Source organism: Colletotrichum aenigma (genome assembly GCF_013390185.1).
Source record: "Colletotrichum aenigma strain Cg56 chromosome Unknown KSG_Cg56_contig06, whole genome shotgun sequence".
NCBI lineage: Eukaryota > Fungi > Ascomycota > Sordariomycetes > Glomerellales > Glomerellaceae > Colletotrichum > Colletotrichum aenigma.
Window position 1 is genome coordinate 4,299,068 of NW_023500912.1, and position 26,532 is coordinate 4,325,599.

The window sequence follows — 26,532 nt, forward strand, 5'->3', positions numbered from 1 at the left end:
TTGTCTACTGCCACCTTCGTTCACCGAAAACACCCGACGACTTTGCATTTGGGACGTGAGATGACGAGAAAATTTTTCAAGCATCTGCAAAAATTCGATCTAGGTGCATACTTCTCATGTGAGAAGTGGGTTTTTGTGGTGGCTGTTCTGTTGCACCTAAATATGCTAGGCTGCCAACATCGCGACAACCGGCAGCCGCTCTTGAACAGTGCAAGCGACAACGCCAACGGCGTGAAACCCATCCGAATGGACCCCGAGAGTGTATGTAAGCAAACCGATGGACAATCCACTTGGACTAGAGTTATTATGACGTCCCAGAAAGCCACTGCCAGAACCAACACTTGTAGAACAGTCAACCAGTCTCCGAGCGATGCAAGACTGGTTGGTTGCCTTCAACGCCACTGACATCAGTAAGGCTTACCATATGAATGAGTAGGAGATTGTCCCAAGGTTATACGTAGGTTTAAGGCTTAAATGAACGCTGCGGGTTATTGGGAAGCGAAGCTTCTACCTGGTCTGAATTGTCATTGTAACGGTCTTGGGAATCCCCGTCACTGACGCCGATCGCATGGACCTGGTATTAATCCAGTCCCAGGGCATCCAAATGCGTCTTACTGAGGCCTCTTTCCGCGTTTCCTACGTAGGATCTCAAGGCAGCCACAACAATTTTAAACACCCACTTTGATCCAGCGTCAATCACCGTCTGCCACTTTAGGATACATGTCATAGCAATTGGTCAGGTTTCGTCAGTGTATTCACATAAGGGTTTCTTTTTTTTTCTACTTTAATTCTTAGCTACCACCTGGATTGGTTCCTTGACCTCTTTTGAATGTCGATTACTCCATTGTGACTGATCAGCAGAGAGTAAGTTCCCTTTTAGGCCGCCGCGTGATGATGTGAGACTTTGCTGCTTTCCTATGACACTGGGAGCAGGGTGCAGCCCACGAAGATCCCGTACACAGGGATTAATCCGACGTCAAGTCGTCTCCTTTTCATCAACGAGGAACCTCTAAGATGACAATTTCAGTGGGATGCGTCATCCCTCTCCCTGCGTAAACCTTAGCCAGAGGAGGAGAGGGTTGCGATGTCTCACTTCGAGGAAGAGTTCTTGGTAGTGGCAACGGTAGTGGTTAAGCTTCACGGTACATGCTTATGTTCTAGACTCACTCACACTCCCTTGAACGGGGACTGTTGTAGGAATTGACGGTCTAGCCCGAGATGTTTTACCGCGATGCAACGTTCCCGAGACAATTTTCACGATTCCAAAGTCCCGACTAGCGACCCTTGGATTGAACCCCTAAAACAATTCAACCCCGGGCGCAGCTGGGAAGTGATCATCAAGTACGTAATAATCCACACGGGAAGGTCTAGATTTGGCAGAGTCGCCATGGTTCCACTCGGAAATCTGAGCATGATCAAGCGCGATCCCACATACGCTACTACTCAAGTTGGACAGCCTCTCCCTTGCATCCTCATGTGCGTAACCGACGTTCACGAGGTGGTGTCCAGGAATCTGTCATGTGTTTTAAGAACAGTGAGGGCAAGACATGGAAGTCAAGAGCGTTCTGGCTCGGACGATTGACTCCAATGCCGGAGATCTAGATGTCGGAGCTGAAGGCAGCTTAGAATCGTCTTGGGCATATAAAACCAGCGGTTCCGCTGCGCATAATTCAAGTCCCTTATCCTCTGCCTCATATCAAATTCCCATAGCACTTTCAAGTCACCTCATAGCCTTCATTATCACACATCACATCATGATCTCCTCCGCCCTAATTGCCAGCGTTCTAGCGGCTAGCCCTGTGCTAGGTCTCGTTCGCTCCCCCAAGCCCACTTTCGTCGACAACTCTTATGTTATCAATGAAGACGCCAGATTTGCTTACAACTTGTTCTTCAACTTCACGGGCGCCACTAAGCTTCCCGATGGGCTTTACACCAGCGTTTACACCGTAGGCGAAGGGACCCACCAATACACCACGAGCAACGTCAATGTCGCAGGGGGCTACCTGCAGCTGAAGGTCCCTGGAGGACAGAAGTCTATGCCTTACAGCGGTGGAGAGGTTGCGACGACTGAAGAGCGGATCTTGTATGCTTCTGTTCGCACAGTTGCCATTCTCTCTGAACCGGCTGGTGTTTGCAACGGTATGTACCCGCTATCTAAGAACTCACGTTGAGTTTTGCTTCCACGATAGAATCGCTGACTTGGATTTAGGCATGTTCCTGTATCACAATGACACCCAAGAGACAGACATCGAGTGGCTCTCTGACGCTTCTTCCCTGAGCAACAACGGCGTTCGCAAAATCCACTTCACCAACCAGGATGCCAATGGCGATGGGTCAAGCACATACAAAGGTGTCACCCCGCCGGCTAGTCCCACAAGCACCGAGCATGAGTATCGCATCGACTGGACTGAAGTCTTTGTTCGCTTCTACATTGACGGGTCTCTCATTTGGGAGACCCAGAGCGACGTCCCTAGCGCTGCCGGACCTTGGATCTTCAACAACTGGTCCAATGGTGACAAGGGCTGGAGTGTTGGACCCCCGAAGTCCAATGCCATTTTCAAAATCAAGGACATCGATATCTACTACGACCTCGACTGGAGCCAGACTAAGTAAAGTCGGGGGTTATGGGCCGCTAACGAACGATGACTTATGTATGCTTTATGATTCTATCATGTAACAAGTGCGAGATATCTGTCGCTACCAATCTTGTATGTTAAATGACTTCTTTCATTGATAGTAGCTTTCAACACGTACTTATGTACAAAAACATGTGTCAAGTCAACATCACTTCGCCTTTAGTCCGGAAGGTAAGAGTGAGCATGAGAGGGTATTGCGCGACTGATTGGACTATATAAGATCTTGGATTCAGGTAGCTAGTTGAGACTTCCTTGATAGCGGGTGATTACCCTGGGCTGCGAAAGGTACAGAAAACCTCTTTCAGTGACACTTTTCTTCAACATACCCGTATGGAACCTTCGTCCAAACTCCTTGTCCTATTACTCCTGGTGTAGCGCGGTGTTGGTGGAATCCTTTGGCTTAGGAACTAAAAGCCAACTGACCCCAGTTCCGGCAATCAATGCCACAAGAACTGGCTGTAGGACACTCACCCCTACGCGAGATGCGAGAACACCCGTAATGACAGGGAAGAGAGAGCCGCCAATTTGCCCAAAGACAAACACGAATGATAGTGCTGTTGATTGAAGTTCCGGGGGGAAGAGCTTGGACCCGACGGAAATTCCCTGCGGAAGACAAGGTTCATATCAGCAACACCAACAGAGTTTGGGTATGAACACTTACTGTCGCAAAGAAGGGGCCGGAGAAGAAGCCGAAGAAACTGATGGCCACCGAGGCGGCGATGATGTTGGGAACCCTATCATGCAAATTAGCAAGACGCTCCCCGGAAAGGCCTGAGCTTACTCACAGCCAGAAGACCAGTTGAAAGGCGATGCATAGAACCACATACACCAGGATCATTCTTCGTTCTCCAAATCGGTATGTTGGCTCCGCTAGCAGCAGTCGACCCAGCATTGCTCCACCATTGAAGCCAGCTGGTACGTAGCCCATTTGCCCGATGTTGCCGTCTCGAATCTCAACGAGATACTCGACGATCCAACCGCTGGCCGTGATAGTCGCTCCAAGAAGGAAGAAGAAGAACAAGCTGACAGCCCAGAGGGCTTTAGTGCAGAGTACCATCTTCATGAGTTGAGTCGGTGTCTTTGTCTCCTCCGAGTCCAATCCGAGGGGCGTTCCTGACGAGCCAAGTTCGGGGACGTCATTCTTCCGGCTGAGCTTAATCGTGTCCCGAAACGCGAAGCAGGTTAAAGCCAGGTTGAATGCACCTATGCCTATTGGGAAGCTGTAGAAGAGGTACCACTTCGATGTCTCTCCAGTCGACGCGATGGGTGTCGCAACAAAGGGCGCAACGAGGCAGCCGGCCATGTAGAGAGCATGGATGAAGGCTAGCCATCGATGGGCAGCCTTGACGCTGGCAACGTATGCGTTGGCGCCGGCATCTTGATATGCTTGACCCAGGCAGACCAGCCAGAAGGTGACCGCAAAGAAGGGGAAAGGAGGCTTCCATACGCGGAGTGCATGTGCCACGAGCTGGAAGAAAGCGCCGAATGCGAGCAGGCCACCGAGGTCAAATACTTGTCGGAGATGGGTATTCGTAAGCGCCGCAAGGAACCATCCGAGAAAGTTTGCACCGTAGCTGTTTACCATCGTTTAGAAGGTGTTGATGAAAAGAATTAATGTGGAGAGGGGGTTAGACAAACATAATGGAGACAACAGCTGTGCTGATGTTGTAGTCACGAATCATGTACGGGAGTAGAGGTCCGACGCTGCCATCGTTGACACCAGATACAAAGAATGCGAAACCAGCGGCGATGAGCTTCAGAAGGGTCTGATTGTCAAGCTTGCCTTCGTCGGATGGCTGTGGTGGCGCGTCGTCAACCGCGGGGGTTTGCTTCGAGGAGTCTGCGAGCTCGTAAGACTCCGTGACAACGCGTTCTTGCTGTGTGATAGTGGCCATATTTTCTAGCAGTAAGATGCAGCATCTACGACGACTGATGAATCGCCTAGGATCTTCCGCCCTTAGTCTTTCTTTATGGACGCGTCGGGGTTTGTGATGGCCATTACGATGTCGGGTAAATGTCGGCCTCGGCATGCTTCATTGTGGATCTAGTATCCCGTACTACTCCGGCTAAACTCCGGGATCGATTTAGTGGGGCTAAATCCGGGGCCACTCCCCGGCCAACCGGCGGAGTGGGGCGGCATTTCGGGTCGGATTCCGGAATTGGCGCCGGGGCCAGGCAAAACTTTGGCTGGAAAGCTCTTCGTAGCCCCTCATTTTTGTGCCACACCGACGAACTAGTCGACAAGTAACGAGGAGACATTCACGCGGCTGCCTAGCTCTTTGATCCTCATCGCCAGGTGCATACCTTGTGCTTCGGATGGCAGTCGATGCTCGGGTTTGAGAACTTGAGATAGTGTGGCTTAATAGGATAAAACATTGATTGGAACTGCATTGCAACTCGATTGATTACATTCTCCAATTGCGTTCAGTTCTGTATTGTGAGGTAAATGGTCTACACCGTGAACCCCATTGACACTATCATCAACTCATGCAGCGTGCGCCGTCATATCTTTATTTCATCAAGCAAGTACATTTACCTCATCTCGCGACCGGAGAACCTGGTGTTAACTTGCCTTGATGCCTACAACTTGGCAAATGACTGCTATCATACAGTGGCTTGCCTAGCGGAAAGGCTCAAAGTCATCGGTTTGTTGTCGCCTTTCGAGCTTGGTGTCGGCCTTTAAATGTGGTGCCTCGCTAGTATTTTGGAATTGGGGGCCCTCTTCCTGGTTTCGAGGCACCATGCCACCAGAGGCAGAATCCACCCCTAGAACTCTAGTGGTCATCTTTCCCATCGGGTCGAAACTTTGTCTTAAACGGCAGGGGCGGAAACGTTAGTCTGAGAGATTTACCCAGCGAAGACTCGCCACCAGCTTCCGTTAGGCATTGGTTTAACAATCATCATGTAGATGCAACCCTTCTGGCCATGATAAGATTGGGGAAGCGATGAATCTGTCACAGCATCGGGTACTTATCAATCTTCTGTCATATGCGAGCCTGTACGAGTCACTCGCTGTATGTCCGCCGGCGAACGATTGTCGGCTCTTCGCCGATCCAGTCAACTGAGTGGGTTCTGCCCAGTGGCTTTGGGCCTGAAAAGAACAGCTGCCACTGTACTGCAACACGCGACCGTTTCTATCCCCTGTATTGTAAGACCCAGAAGGCGCAGCAGGATTACAAACAATACCATCACCACAGGTAGCTGCTGTCGCGGGGCATCGTTCTCATGCTCCATGCACTTGCATTCATTCCGAAACAGAGGCAAGCTGAAGAATGCCATGAAGATCTTCGTTCCGTAAGCCCCTGGTTCAGTGCCTTGGTGGCACTCATTCAAAGGCAGTGAGGAGCTGCCTTTACAAGCGAAAAGGGTAAATACCCGTAGCGTCAAACGCAACAGTTACTGCTAGTGGTCCTGTCCACGATCATAGCTTGCAGGCTATTTAGGGGGAGCCTCCCCGACCATTTACCACTTTCACAATGAGATGAACTCTCATGGCTAATTTGAGTCCGGAAGTAAATATGATCGTGATGCCTGTTTCGGAACAAGTATGCTTATTGTCCCGTGGCTTGGACGTCCAAAAGAAACAAGAATGACAGCTCGTCAATGCCGCTCAAATTTCTGAACCTGTTCATTATTTAAGGGCATACTCGGCGACTGTAACCTTTTCTTCGTAGGTTCTCGTAGTGGCCACGGCCCTGGCAGGACTGACGCTACTCCTCCTACCACCTCGCACCGCACGGCTTAGATAGCCGTGCCTGGCCGTCTGTGACGGTACTAAAGGCAGAACTGAGGCGAATGATTTGCAGCGGCAAAGTTTCGCAAGCCTTAAGTATCATACAGGTGATTGTATTCGGACTTGCTTAGACGTCAGAGCCGATGAGAGGAGTAGGGTAGAAGGGCTTCCAAGTGGTACCGAATGATTTTGATGCGGCATAATCCATGGTGCATTCTGAAGTCTGATTCAGGTGCGCCAACTCTTGCAGTATGCCCGAAGCCTGGAGCGACGCAGTAACAGGCTGTCGATCTCTCGGCGTCCCTTTCTGCCGCCCTTTATCAGTGCGCATCGGCTCCGTTGGTGTCAGTAAATACCGACAATCAACACAGACAGTATCATCGCTACTTCAGACCACTATTTTAAGCGCAAGATACATAATGATCTGATGAAAAACTTTGACTTCAATGACGGCCGCAGAAACATGCGCTCTGCGGGGAATTAACAGCTGAGCTCAGATGCTCAGTCCGATCGTCCAGCGGGCTAAGCCTCTGCAATCATGTCCCTCGGCAGAATCGTGTAGGCCTACCGTTTCGAACAATGCCTAATCGAGAAAGTCATCGAGTCATATGACGGGAAGAATGCGCCATCCGTTCAGCGAAACGGTGCGTCGGACGCAGCTAACGGGGTGGTCCAGAAATAGTTGAGTTTGCGTTCGTGATCAGACGGGAAGTCTAAACCAGTTCTCTGTCAAATCAGATGCCGCACCTTTTGCGTCTCGGGAAATGCACAGAATCCGACGCCATTCTCTCGGCATTTCCAATTCACAGATGGGACGGAACTTTGACTTTTTCGTTTTTTTCTTGTTTTTTGAAATTGATATACTGGTTTACTTAGGTATGATTGCCGGAAACTCAACACTTCTCGTCCGTCAAATCCGTATGTGAGCGGATTTCAGTATGTGATGCTGTCGCAGACAGTCATGTTGATTGGAGAGGTCCCTTGAAGTAAACAGGATAATGAAAAAGAAATCTCGACAATTTTACCCACCCAGAGCAATCCGTAGATCTGTGTAGCGTAGGTACACACACTCGCACACGCGAGGCAAAGCATCCCTGTCAGTGATCACCATCCCCAATTGCCCATGAGGTTCCGCCGCTTGATCTCACGAACACGGCGTCGGTCGATGTTGTCGGTTTTACCGATTCGCCGACCAAGACGTCCGTTTCCATTGAACTTCCGAGCCTCCAGTCCTGCGGCTATTGCCCCAGCTCCAGCCGCCTCCTTCGCCTCCTTGGCCTTCTTCTTCGCCTCAGGGTCTTCCTCGCCTTCAGGAGGCGGTGGTGGAGGACCTCCCAACGCCGCCTCTTCAGCAGGACCGGAAGCTGCGTCCAGCCCGTTCTCCTTGGCCTCCTTTGCCTTCTTCTTAGCCTCGGGGTCCAGCTCGGCATCCGGGGGAGGTGGTGGAACAGGAGCTGCGGTACCGTTTCCGAGCAGAGCTCCGGGGGCGAGGTCGGCCTTGCCCTTTTTCCCCTTCTTGTCCTTCTTCTTTTTCTTCCCATCAGGACCGACTGCAGCTGTACCGTTGCCGGCAGCAGCGCCGGGACCGGCCGCTCCTCTGGCAGCATCGGCCGCCTTCTTCGCTTCATCGGCCTTCTTCTTTGCATCATCTCGCGCCTTTTTGCCCGCATCATCCTTGCCCTTTCCGGGAGGAGGGGGAGGAGCTGCAGCAGTTCCGTTGCCTACTAGGGCGCCGGGGCCGAGATCAGCCTTGCCCTTCTTGCCCTTCTTTCCCTTCTTCTTCTTTCCGTCAGGACCAACCGCGGCAGTTCCGTTGGCCGCCGCGGCACCAGGACCAGCAGCTCCTCTTCCAGCCTCAGCCGCCTTCTTGGCATCGTCGGCCTTCTTCTTGGCGTCATCTCTCGCCTTCTTGCCCGCGTCGTCTTTGCCCTTTCCGGGAGGAGGGGGAGGGGGAGCCGTAGCGTTGGCAGCAAGACCCGGGGGTGGTGGAGGCGCACCGACAGCAGGGACGGCCAGAGGTTGAGGGGCAGCGCCGTTTGCCGCCGGAGCAGCTTCAGGAGGCGGCGGAGGAGGTCCAAGTCCATCAGGAGGAGGTGGCGGCGGTGCTCCATCGGGAGGAGGCGGTGGTGGACCACCATCGGGTGGTGGCGGAGGTCCTCCATCGGGTGGTGGCGGCGGTGGCCCTCCGTCAGGGGGAGGAGGTGGTCCACCATCGGGGGGAGGCGGCGGGGGAGCGTTCGGGTCGGGCGGCGGAGGCGCATCCGGAGGAGGTGGCGGCGGTGCGCCAGCTGGAGGAGGAGGGGGAGCACCACTGGCTGCGGGAGGCGGCGGTGGCGGCGCACCGTTGGCCGGAGGAGGTGGTGGTGCACCGTTAGCCGGAGGGGGCGGAGGAGGAGCGGCATTCGGATCAGGAGGGGGCGGTGGTGCTCCAGCTGGAGGAGGGGGAGGAGCACCGCTCGCAGCCGGCGGTGGTGGAGGAGGAGCAGCATTCGGGTCCGGAGGAGGCGGCGCGTTCGCCGGAGGAGCTGGGGGTGCTCCATTCGCTGGGGGCTGCGGTACAGGAGCAGCAGCACCCTCGGCGGCCAGCGGAGTCAGGTTCGGAGACGCATCTTGTTGAGTTAGTTAACGAATCACTCAAAGTCTCCAAGTTCTGTAAACATACCTTGTGCCCTGTTGCTTCCAAGCGCCGACAGAACACTGTCAACGTTCAACTTCTGAACCAGGTTCCTCACGTCGAAGCGTCCATGCTTCACCGAGCCCGTGTCCAAATCCCGCTTGGTATCCTTCGAGGCTTCAGCGTGTCGAGTATCGTAATTAGCAGTCACGGCTGCGTTGAACAGCAGTGCTGCCACGGCGGCTTGCCGCCATGAGAGAGGGTTAGGCATGTGGAGGAACTACAATATAAACAAACGGATACTAATATTTGTAAAGAAAAAGGTTCTTCTGAGGCATCAAGCCTGTCAGTAAGAAGAAAGAAAGGAAGCCTACACTGTAGACTGAAATAAGAAAAGAACGAGATGAGAAGTCAATAAAAGGTTGAAGAGAAAGTTCCGAATCATGAGAAGGGACGAAAGGCCTCGGTCTAGATATACATTGCTCCCCGACAAGTGTGGTTGTGTGATGCTCCACTTGATCAGTCGGCTGAACTTGTGTCTCACCGGACTCTTGATGCGCAGAGGAGAGAACAAGGCCAGGCCTCTGGGCGATCGCGTGCAGGGGCCCGTTTGAGAAGGCAATGGATGAGCGACATGGAAGTTGCATCGATGCTACGGGGGGCAAAGTCATCTCGAGCCGGGGTTGAGGCTCGAGACTGCGGACGGGAAAGGTGTTCACAGAGCCTGGTCAGGGACGGGGGCAAGGCCATTTGGTGGCTAAACGGATAACGTCGTTGTAGTTCTACGACCTGGGACCGGGCGAGAGAAACGGCGCTGTGACAAGCTTCGAAAAAGCCTGCAGGTCCAAAATTAGATCACAAAGTCGAGACGATCCGGACTGAAGAGGGGATGGAAAAGTGCTCGGAAGCGATCGTCAAGATAGTCCGATTCTAGTAGGGGCCACAGACTGGACGCAGGTCGATAAGGCCTGGGCTAGTGGACAAGCTTATTCATGTCAGCGTTGCGGCGGCCCGCGGGGATATGCGCTCAGGTCCCGTCCCTCAGAGAGACGGCAGCGGTGGACTAGAACGGCGCCATTCTCAAACAAGGTGTGCGGGGAGTTGTCTGTCTGTGATGTCGATAATGATGAGAAATCGGGACATGGTTGGTTGGGGGCTGAGGGAAGTATCCGCTTGAGAGAGTACGGCAGTAGGTAGGTCGGAGAGGGACAGGGAACCCGTGCCGAGGTCGGTGTTCGAAAATGATTGATCCTGGCACAGGGGTGCCGGTGACTTGCAGTCGACGGTGAACAGCTGGGACTCGGCCGTGCAGTTGCAGCACTAATGACAGACGAGGGCGGGAAGAGGAGAGTTGGCTGGAGGAGGAACCGTTTCAGACGCGGAGCCAGGTCTACCCGGAATAGCTTCACTCTGCTGTAGCAAGCGAAGAGCGAACTGTGGTCCACGCGAGTGGCTGAGCGCGCTGTCACACCAAGTCGCAGATGTGTGCCAAGAGAGGGTGACATTGCACACCAGTGAACCTGGGAGAAAATCCAAGATGTCATCGGACGATTATTTTAAAAGTCGACAAACCTGTTTCATCTAGTTTCTCTTTGGTGTGAATACCCCACTAACAGATCGCAGTGGCGTCTAAACACATCATCTGTTAGTGATCTATCGTCTTAGCCCAGCACACGGATCCTCTCGCCCCCCAGGGCCACATGCCTGGAACAGGAAGTTTGAGAACCCGAATACTCTAGAGTCAGGTTCGTGGGTGAATGAGCCTGATTCATCCGTCGCGATCATCTGAAAGATCAGTTTGTCAACTCTGCATGCCAACTCTGTGCACCACCACCGTAGCCCAAGGTTTGTGGGTGAGGAACGATGACAAAATTGCGAGCGGTTCGCATCTAGAAATGTGAACGATTCATGAGGACCCGGTAGACTGGCTATCTATTGATGTCTCAGAGAAAGAAGCTGTGCATCCAACACAACCTAGTGATATTTCGTGGTGCCATTTCCTTCAGACCAACAACATCATTCTCCGGCCTCCCGCCTTGAACTGTCACTTTGGGAGTAATGGGAAAGTTACAGAAAATACCTCACACAAATTCATTACATCTAAGAGCTTTGCGAAACCTTGAGTCGGGCTCACTAGGCCTCTTGCGAGGGATGCCGAATAGCAGCGGGTGCAATGATGAGTGCCTGCCACCCCTGCAGCGATTGCCAGCACATGGACCAGGCGGGCGATCTCCGTCGGCCGTTTGTGATGGGCAGGGAGATTGACAAGATTATCTTGATTGTCTGCATCCATGTCTGCCATGAAATGCTTATTCACAAACCTGGCCGGTTCTCACACGCGCATCGTCGAAGATCGCCACAGCCACTGGCAATGTGTTAGACGTTCCGTTCTGTTCCCACGTTATTCTTTCCCGTTCTAGCCGCCAAACTAGGCTCCCCAACATTTTTGTGGCGCCAATGTTACGCTGCAAGCCCATCTGGAGGATTGCGGATCGCCATGACAAGTCACAATTGACAGCATCTGAATAAAAGGGATGAGTCGCCAAGACTGAGTGGTTAGACGGCATGCACTGCCTCAACTCGAGCGGCTCCAGCTGATGGAACGTGATGATGGAACGGTTTGTAATCATTTAGATGGGCCTGAGGTGCCTCGAGAGGATACACAGAAACATGGTTTGAGGCAAATCAGTTTGTGAAGAGACACCTGCAGAGCGACGGGGAGCTGCCATGCTTTCGTGAGCCTCAGACAGCTTCAACTAATCTGCTCTACCCGAGTATAGACAGGGATATCACGGAGTCTGATTTGAAGTATTTGATTTATACGGAAAAGTCCAGTGACACATGGGCGTGGCGGCGGAACTAAAACCCTCACCATGTCCTAGAGCCGTCTGTAGCTGCCTGTTGGAACAAAGCTGCGACCACATCATAAGTTCTCATGGTCCTCGTCTGGTAATTCATCTCCACGTCTAAGTGAGATAAGGTGACGATCAAGCCCCGGAGGATTAGTTCTGCTGAACTTTCTCTCCGACGCCACATGCCCGTTTCCACAAGTCCTGTCGTGAGCCCAGGCTTGGATTCAGATTAATGGCTTGCTTCACTTCAGAAACAGGGCTGCACTGCCTCGTGAAAGGGAACACCATCCTCAGACGATTCCATGTTCAAACACCACGGAGAGAACTACCGATGGCCGCTGTTCCGAAGTAGCGATATGCTGTTCGGCTCGTGGAAGTCAGCCCTTCAGGGAGTTTTGACATGTCGATGGGTTCTTCGTGGTGTTGCCGGGTGAGGCGACAGCCAACGGCCCTGTCATACCGCATTTTGAAATCAATCCGGGCCTGTGATGCCGGTGTTGGTGAAACCTGGTGCGAAACTTCGGTACTCCGCCTGTGGCCTCCGCTCGTGTGGCTGGTGTGTGTGTCGTTTTCGCGATTTGAATCCGTGCATCATCGCCAAGGTCATGCTCAGAGTGGGAACGGCGATTGTGCATCCACTTAGGAATTTTCACAATCATTCGCTTTTTTAAATCGTTGACAAATGTGTTTTTGTGATGCTGCTGGTGACAACAAGAGCAGAGCAAGACTTGGCCCGTCCCCCAAGCCAAAATCTACCGCATGTGCGTGCACTGCGTTAACTTTCACCTTGCGTGATCACTTGTGAGGTTGAAGCTTAAAATAACTGCGGGCGAACATGACATGCTATTTGCGTTTCACTCTCCCAAATGACACTGACAGACCTACAGACGTCCGAACATCTGAAGTCAAAGTAAACGCTGGCAACCTTGGGGCTCAAGTGAATGGGCCATCCCTGATGGAAGGCCGCCTTACACCTGAGAACAGTAAGAAGACCTCGCCCTCCACCGGGAAACCCAACGGGATGTGGCCTGCACAGAGGGATCTGGCATAATCCGACACGTAATGTCTAGTACCGTTTAGGTGAATAGAAAACCCTCCGTTTCCCAACTTCTCATGTGTTCGCTGCAACTAGTCAGGAACTCACATTAACTGACTGGCTGAATCCCCTGGGCTTTCATACAAATACTCAACATGTTCCGGTTCCCCTCTCGCCACAGTCGGCTCCCGCCCTGTTGGCTTCCCACCATCGGCTAGCGCAAATTGATGCCTTCAGCAAATCAACTATGCGCCAAGCTGGATGGCCTCTTAGATCATCTTCTCGCTTGGGACTAATTCATCTTGTAGACTCTGACCTGTGCCGTGATGACTAACCCCAACATCTGCCGGGGTCTTCCCCGCATTCCCCCTGTCTCCCCGGATTGAACGTGGCCCCTTTAAGCCCGATTCCCCGCAAGTGGGATCCTCTCAACTCTAAGGCTGCGTCGTCCAACCACCTTCGTCCCATTGTAACCGCATCGTAATATGCTCGTAGCCTGCATCGTGTACTCTCTATTTCAATCAAGACGATGGCCACACAACAGATCAGTTCGGCAACGCCTATCCCCGTGATTGACGATGCTGCCTCACGCCGTGCAAAGAAGCGGGAACTCGACAGACGCGCTCAGCGTGCAGCGCGTGAGAGGAACAGGAATCGCATCGCTTACCTCGAGGCTACGATTCAGGCCATGAGCGAGCAAGAGTCCAGCGGTAGGATCGCCAGCCTGATGAATCAACTTTCCGACATCACGAGACAGAGAGACAACCTGGCCAAGGTGCTCTCCTCGATTGAAACGTCCATCCAGGTCCATAGGGAAGGGGAGAAGGCAGATGGCACCACCTCCACTGACCAGGCATCCCGACTGCTTAATGCGACCTCCGACTGTCAACCTTGGTCTGAGGACCATGCCGCCTCCGACTCACTCGCTATGGATGTTAGAGAGGATAGTAGCCTGAGCGCGTTTCCCCCTGGCGATGCCACAATGGCCTGGGGCCTCCCGGCGTCTGGTACAGCCGGTCACCTCATTACAACGGCATCGGATTTCTCCAGCGGTCTCTCAGCTCCAACATCTTTCCCAATGACAGGGGACCCCAATCTCGAAACCTTCCCCGACTCCCCCTCAGCTCCCTCGGCTGGGCAGGGCGACGGCGTCATTGTGCCCGAACCTGATTCGGCCTGTGAGTGTTTAGCCTCAAGACAGGATCCCGGAAGTCCCGGTCTGCCGGCGGGCTCGAGTATCTGGAGATGTGCAAACGAGGCTCTTGGCGGTCGCGAGATGCTACCCAGGAATGTGCTCGACATGGAAGACGAGATGAGCGACGATATTCCAGTACGCGTCATCCTGGAAGGCTGGGACGCCGTTGAGCGGTCTGGCAAGTTACCGCCGCTTTGGAAGAAGTTGAGGCGGACCGACAGCCTCCAGTTCCGCAACTGCGCGGATACTGAACGGCTTGCTATCCTGAGACTCATGCACCGACTCCTACGGTATCAAGCAGAGCCTACAGTCGAGCAATGCGCCAAGCTGCCCGCGTGGTATCTTAGCAGGTACGTCGTCCAATGTTGCTCTTGCCAACGATATGAGCGAATATCCTGACAACAATCGTAAGGCCATCGCAGTCGCTGCCTCACTCTTCAGCAATAGACTTCTTTGTTTGGTAAGTGTTAAAGCTCGGGACACGGGTTGGTGCATCATGGACGAAAGCTAACCTTGTCGGTGTTTCTAAACATAAACAGGCCAGGCGTCCGAGAACGCTTTGTGTTTGCGCAACACCAGTACTGCTCGAACCTGTTCTGGAAGGTGTTTGCTAATAGCTTCCGAATCATGTGGCCCTTTGAGTTCCGCGACTGCTACAGACGAAACGTAGAGACCGGGCGATACACCGTGTCGCCAGAGTTCGAAGACAGGATTAGAGACATCAACTCGTGGACCATGTCCGCGGATTTCTTCAGTCACTTCCCAGAGATGTATGCTGATATCCCGGCATACCAAGAAATTCCAAGATCTTTGGGATGGATGGAGGGCAGGGTGAATTTGTCTCGGAAGAGCGGACTAGTTGAGGAGCTGGAGGTCGGCAGTTCGCCAAGGAGCAGGAGAAGTTCTGACATGGACATGATGGCCTTGACAACCTTCCAAGATTGGGCATCTGGCCACCTTTTACGACCTAGCGTATCACGTTCATGAAAACGAAGCCATACCTATGCAGCCTTCGAGTAAGGATCGACTTGGCATGTGCCATCTGTGAATTGAATGAGCTTACTAGCGTTTGGGCTTAATCTTATGTTTACTAGCTAAACAGTATCGTCGAATCACTGGGTTTTCACTTCTCGCAGACAAAGCTAGCTGCATCCTCCAAGTCTCCTTCTCCTTTGTATCTGAGAGACTGCGGATAGGGGCACAGATTTCGGGTCGTGTCAATGCCATCTTGAGTCGTGGTTGCAAACAACGTGTCAGGCACTTTGCCCTGTTCAACCCAGTCTACCAGAATAGACAAAGGATCGACGGGGACGGGCCCGTACCCGCCACCGCAATGGCCGGCTCCGGGCGCAAGGAAGACCCGATAAAACTCGTTGAGGCCTTCCGTGCCTCCCATCTTCTTTCGCAGTCGGTCCCAGTAGAGCGTCGTTCCCGGATGAGCGATGAGCGGATCAGCCATGCCGTGCCACGTCAACAACTTGCCGCCGGCTTTCTTGAATGCCGTCAGGTCGGGTGCGTCAGTACCGAAAGGCTCGATGTACTTGTCGACAGACTGTTGGAAGATGTCCTCAAACTCGGCAAACGTCAGGGACGCGGTGTCGAGATCTGGATTCTGGGCGACAAAGTAACGCATCCAAGCTTCGGCGGGGGCGAATGGGACGGGAACAGTCACGCCATTTTCAGTCTTGGTGTTGGCAAGCCCGCTGAACGGCGCGCCGGGAGGGTTGCCATACCACAAAAACTCTCCAGACGTGGTTGTGGCACCCTCGAGAGTCTTTGCGACAACCTCGGCGTAGGCCTCGGTGATCGAGACAACTCCGCTCGTATCGGTGCAGTTGATCTCCCGGCCGACTAGTTTGCTGGTGTCGAAGTTGCACTTTTCGGGGGCCGAGATGAGACCATCCGTAGCAGCATCCAAAGGATCACATTCAGCAATTATCGCCGCTTGATATGTCTGGAAAACGCATTGAGGCGGAGCGGCAATGTTTCCCATTACCACCGAAGGCCAAAAGTCCCCAGGAGATACTTGGGGCGTATTGATCGCAGGCGCGTTAGCCATGATACCATCAAAGTCTTCCGGGCTGTATTGCGCGGCGAAGTAGCCTTGCCTGCCACCTTGAGAGCAGCCACTGTAGTAGGAGTGCTGAGGATCGGTGCCATAGAACGACTTGACGGCCGCCTTGCCTATGAGAGTCATCTCATGAATGGATCGAGTCGCAAAGTTCTCAATGAGGGCGGTGTTGATGCTGCGGTCGGGGTTCAACGCCCATTCTCCGGAGTTGGAATCAATCGTGTGATTCAGGGTCAAACCCGCATCAGTCGAGCCGGCGGCGTAGCCATTAGACACCGGATCCGTCATGGCTGATGCAAAGGTGCCAGCAGCGAGACCTCCTCCGCCTGTTGCGAGGAAGCGACCGTTCCAGTTGTCGAGTGGGAGCCAAATGCTGACGAAGACCACGTCGTTCGCACCGTCATGGTTGAGTGTAAGAGTGTAGTTGCAAAAGCTGGCCTGTGTCACAGATCGGTCCGACGGAAGAGTATAGTTGTGAACTTCCACGCTCTGAGCTGAGGTCACTGTCAAGCCATCGAGTTGTGGTATCGTGACCTTGTCGCAGGCGATCTTGGGGCGAGAATCGTGATTGACTGCCGGGGCGCCAAGTACCGTCTGGCCTATTACGGTCAGGAAGAAGCACAGGAGCATCATCTTAACTCGTATCCAATACGAAACAATGAGGAAATGACCCCGTCCGAATCAAAGATCTTACTTGGATCCTCTGATGCATATTTAAACGCAGCGACTTCTATCTAGATCATATAGTGCCCCATGGGGAGATGCCCACAAATTCACAACAACTACAACTGACGGTGTGGAGTTTGGTGACATTGCGAGGGGGGCTTACCATGCACGTTGACAGCGCCATGCTGCATATCCGAGATGGATCCGATTGATACTTCATGGCACTCCAACGGGTCGTCGAAATACGCGGATAACTGTGCTCGTGACGCGGCTCTCCACGCCAACCCCTTCAAGACACATCCCCACGATCCAGACGTCTTCCACATAACCTTCATAATTGGCCAGTCAATTTTCCGGCTTTGCTTTACCGAGTAGGAGGTTCGCGAACTCTTGGCCTGCGTCGAGCCTTAGCGTAGAACAGTAGTAGTGCGGCTTGATGGGTGTCCCACGTTGCGAGGGGAAAGGATTGGAGTCGGGGGCGCCAGGCTACTGACACATGGCGCCAGAGTCGACGACTCTGACTCTTGCGCCCTGACTCAGTGGCGTTGTCCGAGCTCCACTCCCGCCACGGGCGTCCAACAATTCGCCGTCTTCTTGGGAGAGCCACGCGAAGGTCCTGGCCGCCGGGTTCGGGGCTGGGAAAAGAGACTCCTCTCCCCGCACTACCCCGGATTACCCCGCATGCCGGTTTGCCTCCTAGCGCAACATCACCGGGGGATTGGGAATGGATGGTCGCTTATTTGGCGGCTGCTTTGGTCTTAGGCCTGTTGAGTGTTGTTGAGAACATGTCATGATGGTTTCCTGATTGGAGATGATGGACTTGGCACATATGGCCCATGACTATCCCTGCGGGTATTTAAGAAGAGAGGGATCGACGCTTTTCATAGAGTGCAGTTTGATGGGATCGTAGCAACACGGCGAAGTCCAGTGCCGAGTGATTCGAAATTTATCAAGTGTTATTTACCATGGACCATCGTGAAGCATCCCACGACCTTCGTCGAGAGGAGTCTGGCACTTACGGCATTGACGAGAAGACTCACGATTCAGCTCATGTTGAGAACATCAAAGGCCAAGATGTTGGTGCTATTAGCGGTCTAAGCCTCGAGGAGCAGAAGAAAATCATGTGAGTCGGTTACGGCTGCCTAACTCGAGGGAAAATAGTAACATCTGGGAAGCCGACGGATCGACCTGAGACTTCTCCCGATCCTAGGCATCATGTACTCGATCTCGCTCATTGACCGAACAAATCTTGGTCTAGCACTTGTTGCGGGCATGCAGGAGGATCTAGGACTGGCGGTGGGAAATCGGTACACAGTCATCGTCATGGTCTTTTTTGTTGCATACATGTAAGTCACTTGATGATTACATGTTTCGGTCTTCAAGACTAGAGGGAAGACTTGGACTGACAGAACTCTAACAGTATCTTCGAGATTCCTAGCGTATGCCACGACCCTAACAAGTCCAACCGATCCTCATTGACGATTCATGCAGAACCTTGTCCTCCCGAAAGCCGGTCCAGCAAATTGGCTGTCTTTCCTTGGCGTTGGCTTTGGTGCTGTGCTTATCGGCATGGGCTTCACAAAGAGCTGGGGCATGATGGCCCTCTGTCGTGCTTTACTGGGAGTTTTGGAAGCCGGTTTCCTTCCAGGATGCACCTATCTCATCACCTGCTGGTACACCCGTTTTGAAGTTGGAAAGAGACTTTCTGGGTTCTGGATTCTGTCCGTTATCACGGGTGGCTTCTCGGCAATTTTCGCATACGTCCTGACTCTTCTGAAAGGCAGGGGAGGACTCAACGGATGGAGCTGTTGGTGCCCCAGTCCTACGCGATGTTCTGAGGGTAATGCTGACAGAGTTAACCAGGGATCTTCATCATCGAGGGTGCCATCACTGTCGTCGTCTGCGCCATCGGCTGGTTCATCATCATCGACTTCCCCACGCAAGCTGGAAAGTTCTTGAAGCCCGCTGAACAAGAGTTCATTATCGCCCGGATCAATCAGGACCGGGGAGATGCCGAGGAGGACAAGATTGATGGGGCAAAGATTTTGCATCATCTCAAGGACTGGCGATTGTACTTTTGGGCATTCAACCTCATGGCCTCGACATTGCCCGGTTATGCTTACTCCTACTTTCTACCCATCATTCTCCGCAACGGCATGGGCTTCAGCAGCACCCAGGCCCAGCTGCTATCTGCCCCACCGTACGTCCTAGCTGCCATCATGGCCTATATTTCGGGCTGGCTCGGTGACCGGCATAAGATGCGCGGCCCCATCATTGCAGTGCATCAAGCTCTGACGGCTGTCGGCATGTTGATAACGGTCTATGGGAAGGCAAATGGAGCTCGATACTTTGGAGCTTTTCTTGGTAAGTGATCTATACCTGACGTGTGGCGCAGTATCTAACATTTGCTCTAGGCATCGGGTTCTTGCAGTTTTGTGTTCCCGGCGTGCTCACATTCCAAGCAAACAACATCACGTCACAATCAAAACGTGCAGTTGCTTCAGCGACCTGTCTCATTGGTGGTGGTGTTGGTGGTATTATCGCCAGCACAGCCTTCATGGCAAAGGAGAGTCCTCATTATACGGTAAGTTGAAGCTTATGACGTGACATCTCAGAGTATTTGAGGTTGCTGACTTTACTACATCAAGACCGGCATTTGGACAACCTTCGCTATTTCCATGGTGAGTATTCTGATGATCATCATCATGGACATTCACCTTTGGCGATGCAACAAAGCTGCCAAGGCAGGTCGTCGGCAGAATGAGGGTATGGAAGGCTGGATGTATACTCTTTAGTGATGTATGTTACCGTAAAGACTTATTTAAAGACTCTGAAGACGCTCTGAATGCACCCAACATCTACCGTGAAACCGTCGAAGCCTCCATGGAGACAATGTTCATTTTCTGATGGCACACTTTCCTGCCCTTCCTAGACCAGGGATGTGAATGTCTTCCAAGCCGATCACAAGGCCGGTTATCTTCAAGTCCATTGAGGGAAACACAAGTCTTATGATTGTGGGAACACATCAACCAGCCCTTACTTTCCCTCAATCGCCTCTGAGATAACCCCTAAGGCTGTAATGCCACTGCCGTCATGAGGACGCTACCATGGTTTGACTGTCAGTAACTGCATCCTAAGTGGCGGTCGACATAATTGGATATTTACTGACCTGAGTTCCGTAGAATCCTGTAATTGCTGTTCCAGGAGACGCGGTAACAAGGAAAGGCAGACTGCCAGGTGGATCAGAATGGAATGAGAAGAAACACGACCTTTCTCGATTTGTGGTCGCCTTCATGTCGTTCATTCAGCGTTAGTCCTCATAGAGTGAGAAGCTAGATGACTGTGAGTAACTAACCTTAAATGCCACCACTGTCCCTTGTTCGACCAGCCAAGGGTACCCTTCATCGGGGTAATGCTGGAACACCTTGACAGCATTAATAAATTCGCCTCCAGCTCCGTCGATCGCGAAGTCGATGGTCTTTGTCCACTCTCCCGGCGCCTGGCATCCGAGTGTTTTATGCTCCGAAGGGACTGGAATGTCGAATGCGAAGTCAATGCGACGTATGCCGCCACCACCCCAGATGACGCTGAGATTAGTGAGATTTCGAAGGTAAATGCCACCTGGGCCACCAAATGAAGTCCAAAATAAAGGTTTGTATCCGCTCAAGTAATGCTCCCTCGGAGGAAATGATGCTTCGTTCAAGCAGAGCTTTTGTTCCGGTACATCAGGATACCACATTCCCGATTTTCGCAGCATGCTTCCATCCCGTGCCGTTCTATTGGGCGATGAAGACTGACAATAGACAGATAGGCTGACAATTTTGCAGCCCTTTAAAGTTAGCAAATATGGGCAGCAACTTGACAGTTCGTTGTACTTACATCGAATCCAATGTCCAGGTCAGCAACGCGGTCACCCGTGTCTAAACGCAGCGTCTTGGGTGACCTTTCCGGACAGCCAATCCAGGGAGAGGTTGAAGATTCTGAAGAAATGCCCTGCAAAGCTTGAATACCCCTTGATCCCACGGCCAACTTGAAGCCGCGGAGGTCTGAAGTTTCCACAGATTGCTCAGACGCGGTCCAGAAACCAATTTGACAGATATCGCCTGCAGCATTGGTAAATTTGAGTCCAGTGACGTAACTCATGTCCCCCAACAGAATGGAACAGACAGAAATCCGCGATAAACTGTCAGGGATAGTCACACGATGCCTTTCGAAGAGACGAGAGCCCTTGTCGAATACGGAGTAACCTGTAACCGGCTGCTCCCACATCTCGCCGGAGACCTCTACACGCTGGGAAGAGTGTAGAGAAGAATTGACGCCACTCTCGACCCAACGGAAATCCAGAATATCCACCAGCTTCTGGGCTAGCTTCCAAACATGAACTCTGTTTTGTAGACTAAGCCCTCTACGCAGATTGTTCGTTCGGCGATACAGCCATCTCCAGTTTTGAGCCTCCGTGCTGTGCCGAGCCTCAAAGAGCCATGAGCGGTTTGAAGAGCCACCTCTGAATCTCGATGCCCAGAATTGTTGATTATTGAACATGGCCCAAAACGCACGAGAGGCCAGGCGAAGGTTCAAGACATCCAATGTCGGCAGATACATGGCGATCACTGACCGGAGCTCTTCTGGAAGTGCAAAAAAGGCGTCTCGTCCTGGCGTCGTTGACTGAGAAACCAATGATGTTGAGCTTGGTGGTAATTCAGGTTCTTCGGTCAGCAGATTCTGTATCTCTGGGACGTCGTACGGGTTCGTTGTGAGGACAGGATCGGGCTCCATGTACTCTCGATCGGAGAATCGGTCCTCCCATGGGAAATGGTGTTCGTTATCAATGAGAACTGGCCCCTCGTAGTCATGGCCCCAGCTGATACTCACACCATTCGCTGGGAATGGAAGCGATTCGCAGATGTGGAATAGTCTGGACAGTGGCACTTGTTCCGGATGAAAAGTCTTCTGTTAGAGATCCCAGCAAGCTTCGTGGAAAACAAATCCACGTCGTCCATTAACTTCACCCTGGCTTATTGCGCCAAATTGGTCATTCACGGGACTGTCATAGCCAGAGTCATCCCACCGGCCGTTGGGGTCGACAGGAGCAATGAAGGCGCCACTTCCCGGATCATCATATAAGCCAACACCCGTAAGAATAACGCCATTTGGGCTACTGGAGACTTGAGTAAAGTTAGCCTCCGTCGAAGAAAAAATTACTAGCGACAGTGCACTTACGAGCGCGGAACTGATTCAACCAGGATATGTTGCCCGTGGGATCGAGAATGACCCACCCGCAGAGGGTGCACGAGCATATACGAGGACTCATGTTGGTTGCAGGGGACGGTGTTGGGGGGAAGATTGAATTTGAGTAGATCCAGAAAAAAATAGCGGAAGACCTCTCAGTCATCTCGGAGTAACGTCTTGCCGTCTTTTCATTGGCGGATGGCACGTCGGAACCTGTATTTGTGTGCTGTGCCTGGGAGAGGGCGTCACATCTTACCAGACTACGGAAGGCCCTGCCACGGCCTATGAGGAATGACAAGAGACAGGGTTCTAAACTGTTACACAGAGTAAAGAGCGAACTCGCGGCAGCTTCCTCGTCTCTCTAGAACTCTGGGGTTTTGTTGTGGTTTGACTTTCATTTCCACTACTTCACACTACTATCTGATATAAGCACGGCTGTATTTCCCGTGTGCTCACAAACTTGAAGTTGCCCCCTGCATTGCGGACGACAATGTGCGACAGGACCTAGATGTAACGAACCGCGACGATGACTAGCTTACAGAAAGAGTAATTCGACCACTCTCAGCACATTGAGTGGGGCTATTATTCCTCTCGAGCCCGCTTCTGGGCTGCCTCGTTGTCGGCAGCGTTTGCCTTCTTGGGGGCCTGAACGACCATCGCAAAGTAGGAGTATATCTCCGCGGTGGACGGCTCGTTACCGTACTAATCAGGGTTCCATGTTAACTTGAGTCTTGAGATGAGCAAGGAGTGAACTTACGGCTATGTAGGAAACCTGAAGCTTCGATTCGCCATATTTCTTGTTCAACCAGACAATGTTGTTCGTGTTGAATCTGAGTTTCTTGGTGTCAAGGGCGTCCTCAAACATTTCCTTGATTTCGCTTTGGTATTCACACATCTCTCCACGGTACTGTGTACTGAGGACTCCGACAACTCTTGGTGGGTCGTACTCTCCGTCCTTTTCTTCGTCTGAATCGGTCTCCGTCCAATCGCCGCTCTTTTTTGACCTCTTCTTTGACGTACTCCTTTTCTTGACGGGGTCAACGTCTGCAGCACCGTCGGAGAAACTCCCATCGTCCAGTTTCTTGGGATTCCATCGGCTCATGGGGTTTTCGAGGATAGCACACAAGTTGACCTTCAGACCCAGGCTCTTGAAAATCTCGTAGAGCACCATGTCGATACCCTTGAGACAGAATGGTAGGCCATGTTCCTCCTGAGTATGGGGATAAGCGTATGTACTATAGACCCCCAGAAGTCTGCTCTTGGCCTGGAACTTCGTCGAAGTGACCATGGCTTTGATTTCTTGGTACAGTGGCAGCATGGTAGGGTTGAAAGCAGATGTCTGACCGGCGAGGGCTCCGTTTCCAGCGGTAGCATACAGGTTGTATGTGAGGGTAATCCTGTGGCCAGACTTGACCTCAAACACCTCATGTTCACAATCGCTGTAAAATGCTGCCCACTGAATCGAGGGCTTTTCGGAGTTCTCGGCCCAGTCAAATGCATGGGTTTTTCGTTATGTCTCACGGCAAGCTCGCCACCCTCGTGCTTCATAGGAAGGCAGACAACAAGTGAGCCGATCTGGTAGCTGGATCGGGGGGTATCCACGTGTGCTTTGAACTTGCCCGAAGGTCCGGAGTAGATCTGTGGTTAAGTCAGTCAAGCAAATAACAACTTTACCGTTCGAGTGGACTTGAACAAGGGACGGCTAAGGATTGTGATGAGGAAGGAAAGAGGTAGTGAGAGGTAGAGACGACGAGTGGTATCGCCGATGAGGGTCAACGATGACTGGGACAGGGAGTAAAATGATGATGACGTTGTGGGTGCAAAGAAAATAAGGCAGTGAAACAAGAGGCCTCGACGAAGGAAAAATCAGAGGCAGGAAAAGAGTCTTTCTCAGTAGAAAAGAAAAGGGTAAACACTTGAGACCACTCACGTTCAAGTTGTACAGCTCAGCGCGAAGTGACCGCTTGGTTTCGGCTGTGTCGAAGCTTGGGAGGAGGACCTGGCAAACAGCATCGATAATACCTGTTTCGTACAGGCAGAAGGTGGTGCAGAAATCATTAGCACCAAGCTTCTGAGCCTTGCGGTAAGTCTCATCAAACTCATGTCGTCCGTTCAATCCGAATGTTGCCTTCTCAGAAGCTTTGAGAAGATGCTCGAACGCTGCAGTGTCCTCGCCAGACGTGAGGGGGAAAGAAACTCGATGGGGTCCGGGGTGGTCCGCTGGGTTGTCCCACCGAAGGATAACAGGAGCGGACGAGACTTTCTTCTCCTCGCTCTTCTTTGCCTTCTTACTGGTGCTTGCAGCGCTAGGTTCTCCCTTCGGCTGCTCGATAGGAATTTCTCCACCGATGGCAAATGTGCCAGCAGCCAGATCTGCGGCAGAGATGGAAGCTTTCACCTGCTTGGCAAGCGCCCGAAGAGTAACCGCGGCAGGCATTTGGAACTGAGATGGTCTAATTTTCCTAAGTTAGCGCGGAATAATGATTAAACCTCAAATCAATCTTTGTCTTAACCGAGGCATTGGTTGTTATCTGTAGACGACGATGACGACGTTCGCGACAGTGACAATTAGACAACGCCGCCAACGTGGGTGAGACTAACGGGAAATTAACTGAATGTAAAGTGAGTCTACAGGAAAAGAAGTGAGCCTAGAAGACTAGTAGCACACTCAAGTCTGTATCGTAATGGGATTTGCGGCGTGAACACTGCTGAGCTGATGACGAATCAGATGGTATTGAGATGATAGAATGGGAGCGAGGTTTGGAAGAGCTGAGCTGGGGCTAGGAAAGCGGCTTAAGTATTGGTGAAAATTTCATCTCCAATGGTCTTGAACCTGTATGGTCGATGGATCCGTGTAAATGGTTCAGCAGCTCAGCGATTACCCAGCTCCTTACCACGAGGTGATACGTTGGATTAATTGTGGACGCTGATTGGCTTCACGTCAATGACTCTGACCATGGTAAGATCCTTACCTTAGGCTCAAACCAGGCTGGTGCGAGTGGTTGCCTTGAGTCTCCAAATATTCAGGCAGCAGGTGGAGAAAACTAGACGTCGCATTGTGCAGGCCCGTGGTATCACGCCACCCACAGCGGTAGCAGAACTACAAAAGCCCTCATATAATATCTCGATTCTGTGCGGAGTGCATGTATCTATAGCCAAGGTGCGCAACCCTGCTGTTTCCGGTTCCTAGTCAACATGTGAAAGTTTGGATGCAAAAATTGGACCAGCGCACTTTTAAGCAAAACATTCATCCAGGTACATTTGCGCTATGCAAGAATGACAAAAGGTCACACCAGCAGGATGCAATCTGAATCAGTGCGAATCACCATTAACGTCTGTATCTGTCCCAAAGCTCTAGCATTCTTCTCTAACAGATCCGAAAGAGGAAGGTCCCCCTTAACCCGTGAACAATATTTTCTGTGAACTTTCTGACTCAAGAGTCCTCCACACCCTTGATCACCACGGGGAAGCTGCCTTCAGAGACAGTCTGGTCTTCGTTCCAGAACAAAAGGTAGATATCTTGGGTGTCGGTTGGCTTGGCCCAGAACTGAGCCTGAAGCTCCGAGTTGTTATTGTAGACAAGCTGGGTGGCGAACAATGCCCAACCGTAGGTGCTTTGGTTGACGCTCACCACAGGAACCTCAGAGGTCAGACCCATGGCACGGTCCTCGCTGTCGGTGATAGTGAGGTATCCAGCAGAAGTGCCGTTGACGAAAGTTCCGTTGACCTTCCAGTTCTGGCCAGTGATGGAAGGGAGATTCCAAAGCATGGGCTCAAGGTTGGCGGACGAGTTGTCGGGAGTTTGAGTGATGTAAAGGTATCCTGGAAATCGGTTGTTAGCTATGGAACTGTCCAACACTAGATGACTATGCGCATGCAGTGCTTACCATCATCAATGCCATAGGCGATAGGCCACGACGAAGAGTTAGTGCCGTACGCAACCAAGGTGGCATTAGTCTCAGCCTTTCTCTTCTCAATAGTGGAGGAAATGGCGGCGGCACAGGTGAGACAGGCCTGCAACAGACCAAAGACTGCGGTCTTGGAAAGATACATCGTGATTATTGGTGCGCGATAACGACTGAATGAACGACTGGAAAGCAATGGCAAACGAAGGTAATGGCCGTTGACCGAAACAAACCGAGCCCATCCAGTCTGGATCCAGAGCCATTACATACCTTAACTTAAGTCTATCCAACAACTCACTTGCATGTAAAAACAAGCGTCGGCAATCAATTCACAAGGCCTATCAACCCTACTGAATCCCCCACAATATGATGTTACCAACCGTTGTGGATTCAACGCTAAGATTCCAGATGAGGGGCAGTTGCGAGCAAGATGGAGCTTCTCATGCCATTTAGCCTACAGCACAGGCCCGAAAATGCGGGAGAAGCCGTTGGAAGGTCTTTTTAAGGAAACATCTTGCATTTGAATTCCTGGTTAGAATGCTAAATCCTGGACGAATGGAGTTGTCCTTGAATAATTGGAGCCGTCTTCGGACTA

General features: G+C 52.1%; 7 protein-coding genes across 7 annotated transcripts; 3 read left to right on the top strand and 4 right to left on the bottom strand.

Moving 5' to 3' along the window:
- Positions 1-1,754: 1,754 nt before the first annotated feature.
- Positions 1,755-2,613, top strand: CGCA056_v010169 (uncharacterized protein; the record flags this gene model as incomplete). The annotated part of the gene is made up of 2 exons (XM_037325416.1): positions 1,755-2,139; positions 2,210-2,613. 2 exons carry the CDS (start codon positions 1,755-1,757, stop codon positions 2,611-2,613), a joined length of 789 nt encoding a protein of 262 aa, XP_037176510.1.
- A 383-nt stretch (positions 2,614-2,996) lies between these two features.
- On the bottom strand, positions 2,997-4,531 carry CGCA056_v010170 (Bypass of stop codon protein 6; the record flags this gene model as incomplete). Its single annotated transcript, XM_037325417.1, has 5 exons — positions 2,997-3,002; positions 3,060-3,239; positions 3,298-3,370; positions 3,422-4,210; positions 4,275-4,531. 5 exons carry the CDS (start codon positions 4,529-4,531, stop codon positions 2,997-2,999), a joined length of 1,305 nt encoding a protein of 434 aa, XP_037176945.1.
- Positions 4,532-13,400: 8,869 nt separating this feature from the next.
- CGCA056_v010171 (uncharacterized protein) lies at positions 13,401-15,053 on the top strand (the record flags this gene model as incomplete). Its single annotated transcript, XM_037325418.1, has 3 exons — positions 13,401-14,416; positions 14,479-14,526; positions 14,606-15,053. The coding sequence occupies 3 exons, from the start codon at positions 13,401-13,403 to the stop codon at positions 15,051-15,053; spliced, it is 1,512 nt and encodes a 503-aa protein (XP_037176131.1).
- A 136-nt stretch (positions 15,054-15,189) lies between these two features.
- On the bottom strand, positions 15,190-16,770 carry CGCA056_v010172 (putative feruloyl esterase; the record flags this gene model as incomplete). The annotated part of the gene is made up of 1 exon (XM_037325419.1): positions 15,190-16,770. The coding sequence occupies one exon, from the start codon at positions 16,768-16,770 to the stop codon at positions 15,190-15,192; it is 1,581 nt and encodes a 526-aa protein (XP_037176129.1).
- Positions 16,771-17,768: 998 nt separating this feature from the next.
- CGCA056_v010173 (putative transporter) lies at positions 17,769-19,598 on the top strand (the record flags this gene model as incomplete). Its single annotated transcript, XM_037325420.1, has 7 exons — positions 17,769-17,926; positions 17,979-18,149; positions 18,224-18,242; positions 18,295-18,610; positions 18,667-19,167; positions 19,218-19,387; positions 19,452-19,598. 7 exons carry the CDS (start codon positions 17,769-17,771, stop codon positions 19,596-19,598), a joined length of 1,482 nt encoding a protein of 493 aa, XP_037176944.1.
- Positions 19,599-22,614: 3,016 nt separating this feature from the next.
- CGCA056_v010174 (uncharacterized protein) lies at positions 22,615-24,469 on the bottom strand (the record flags this gene model as incomplete). Its single annotated transcript, XM_037325421.1, has 4 exons — positions 22,615-22,734; positions 22,790-23,500; positions 23,554-23,670; positions 23,963-24,469. The coding sequence occupies 4 exons, from the start codon at positions 24,467-24,469 to the stop codon at positions 22,615-22,617; spliced, it is 1,455 nt and encodes a 484-aa protein (XP_037176127.1).
- A 996-nt stretch (positions 24,470-25,465) lies between these two features.
- Positions 25,466-26,085, bottom strand: CGCA056_v010175 (uncharacterized protein; the record flags this gene model as incomplete). The annotated part of the gene is made up of 2 exons (XM_037325422.1): positions 25,466-25,854; positions 25,920-26,085. The coding sequence occupies 2 exons, from the start codon at positions 26,083-26,085 to the stop codon at positions 25,466-25,468; spliced, it is 555 nt and encodes a 184-aa protein (XP_037176128.1).
- Positions 26,086-26,532: the final 447 nt, after the last annotated feature.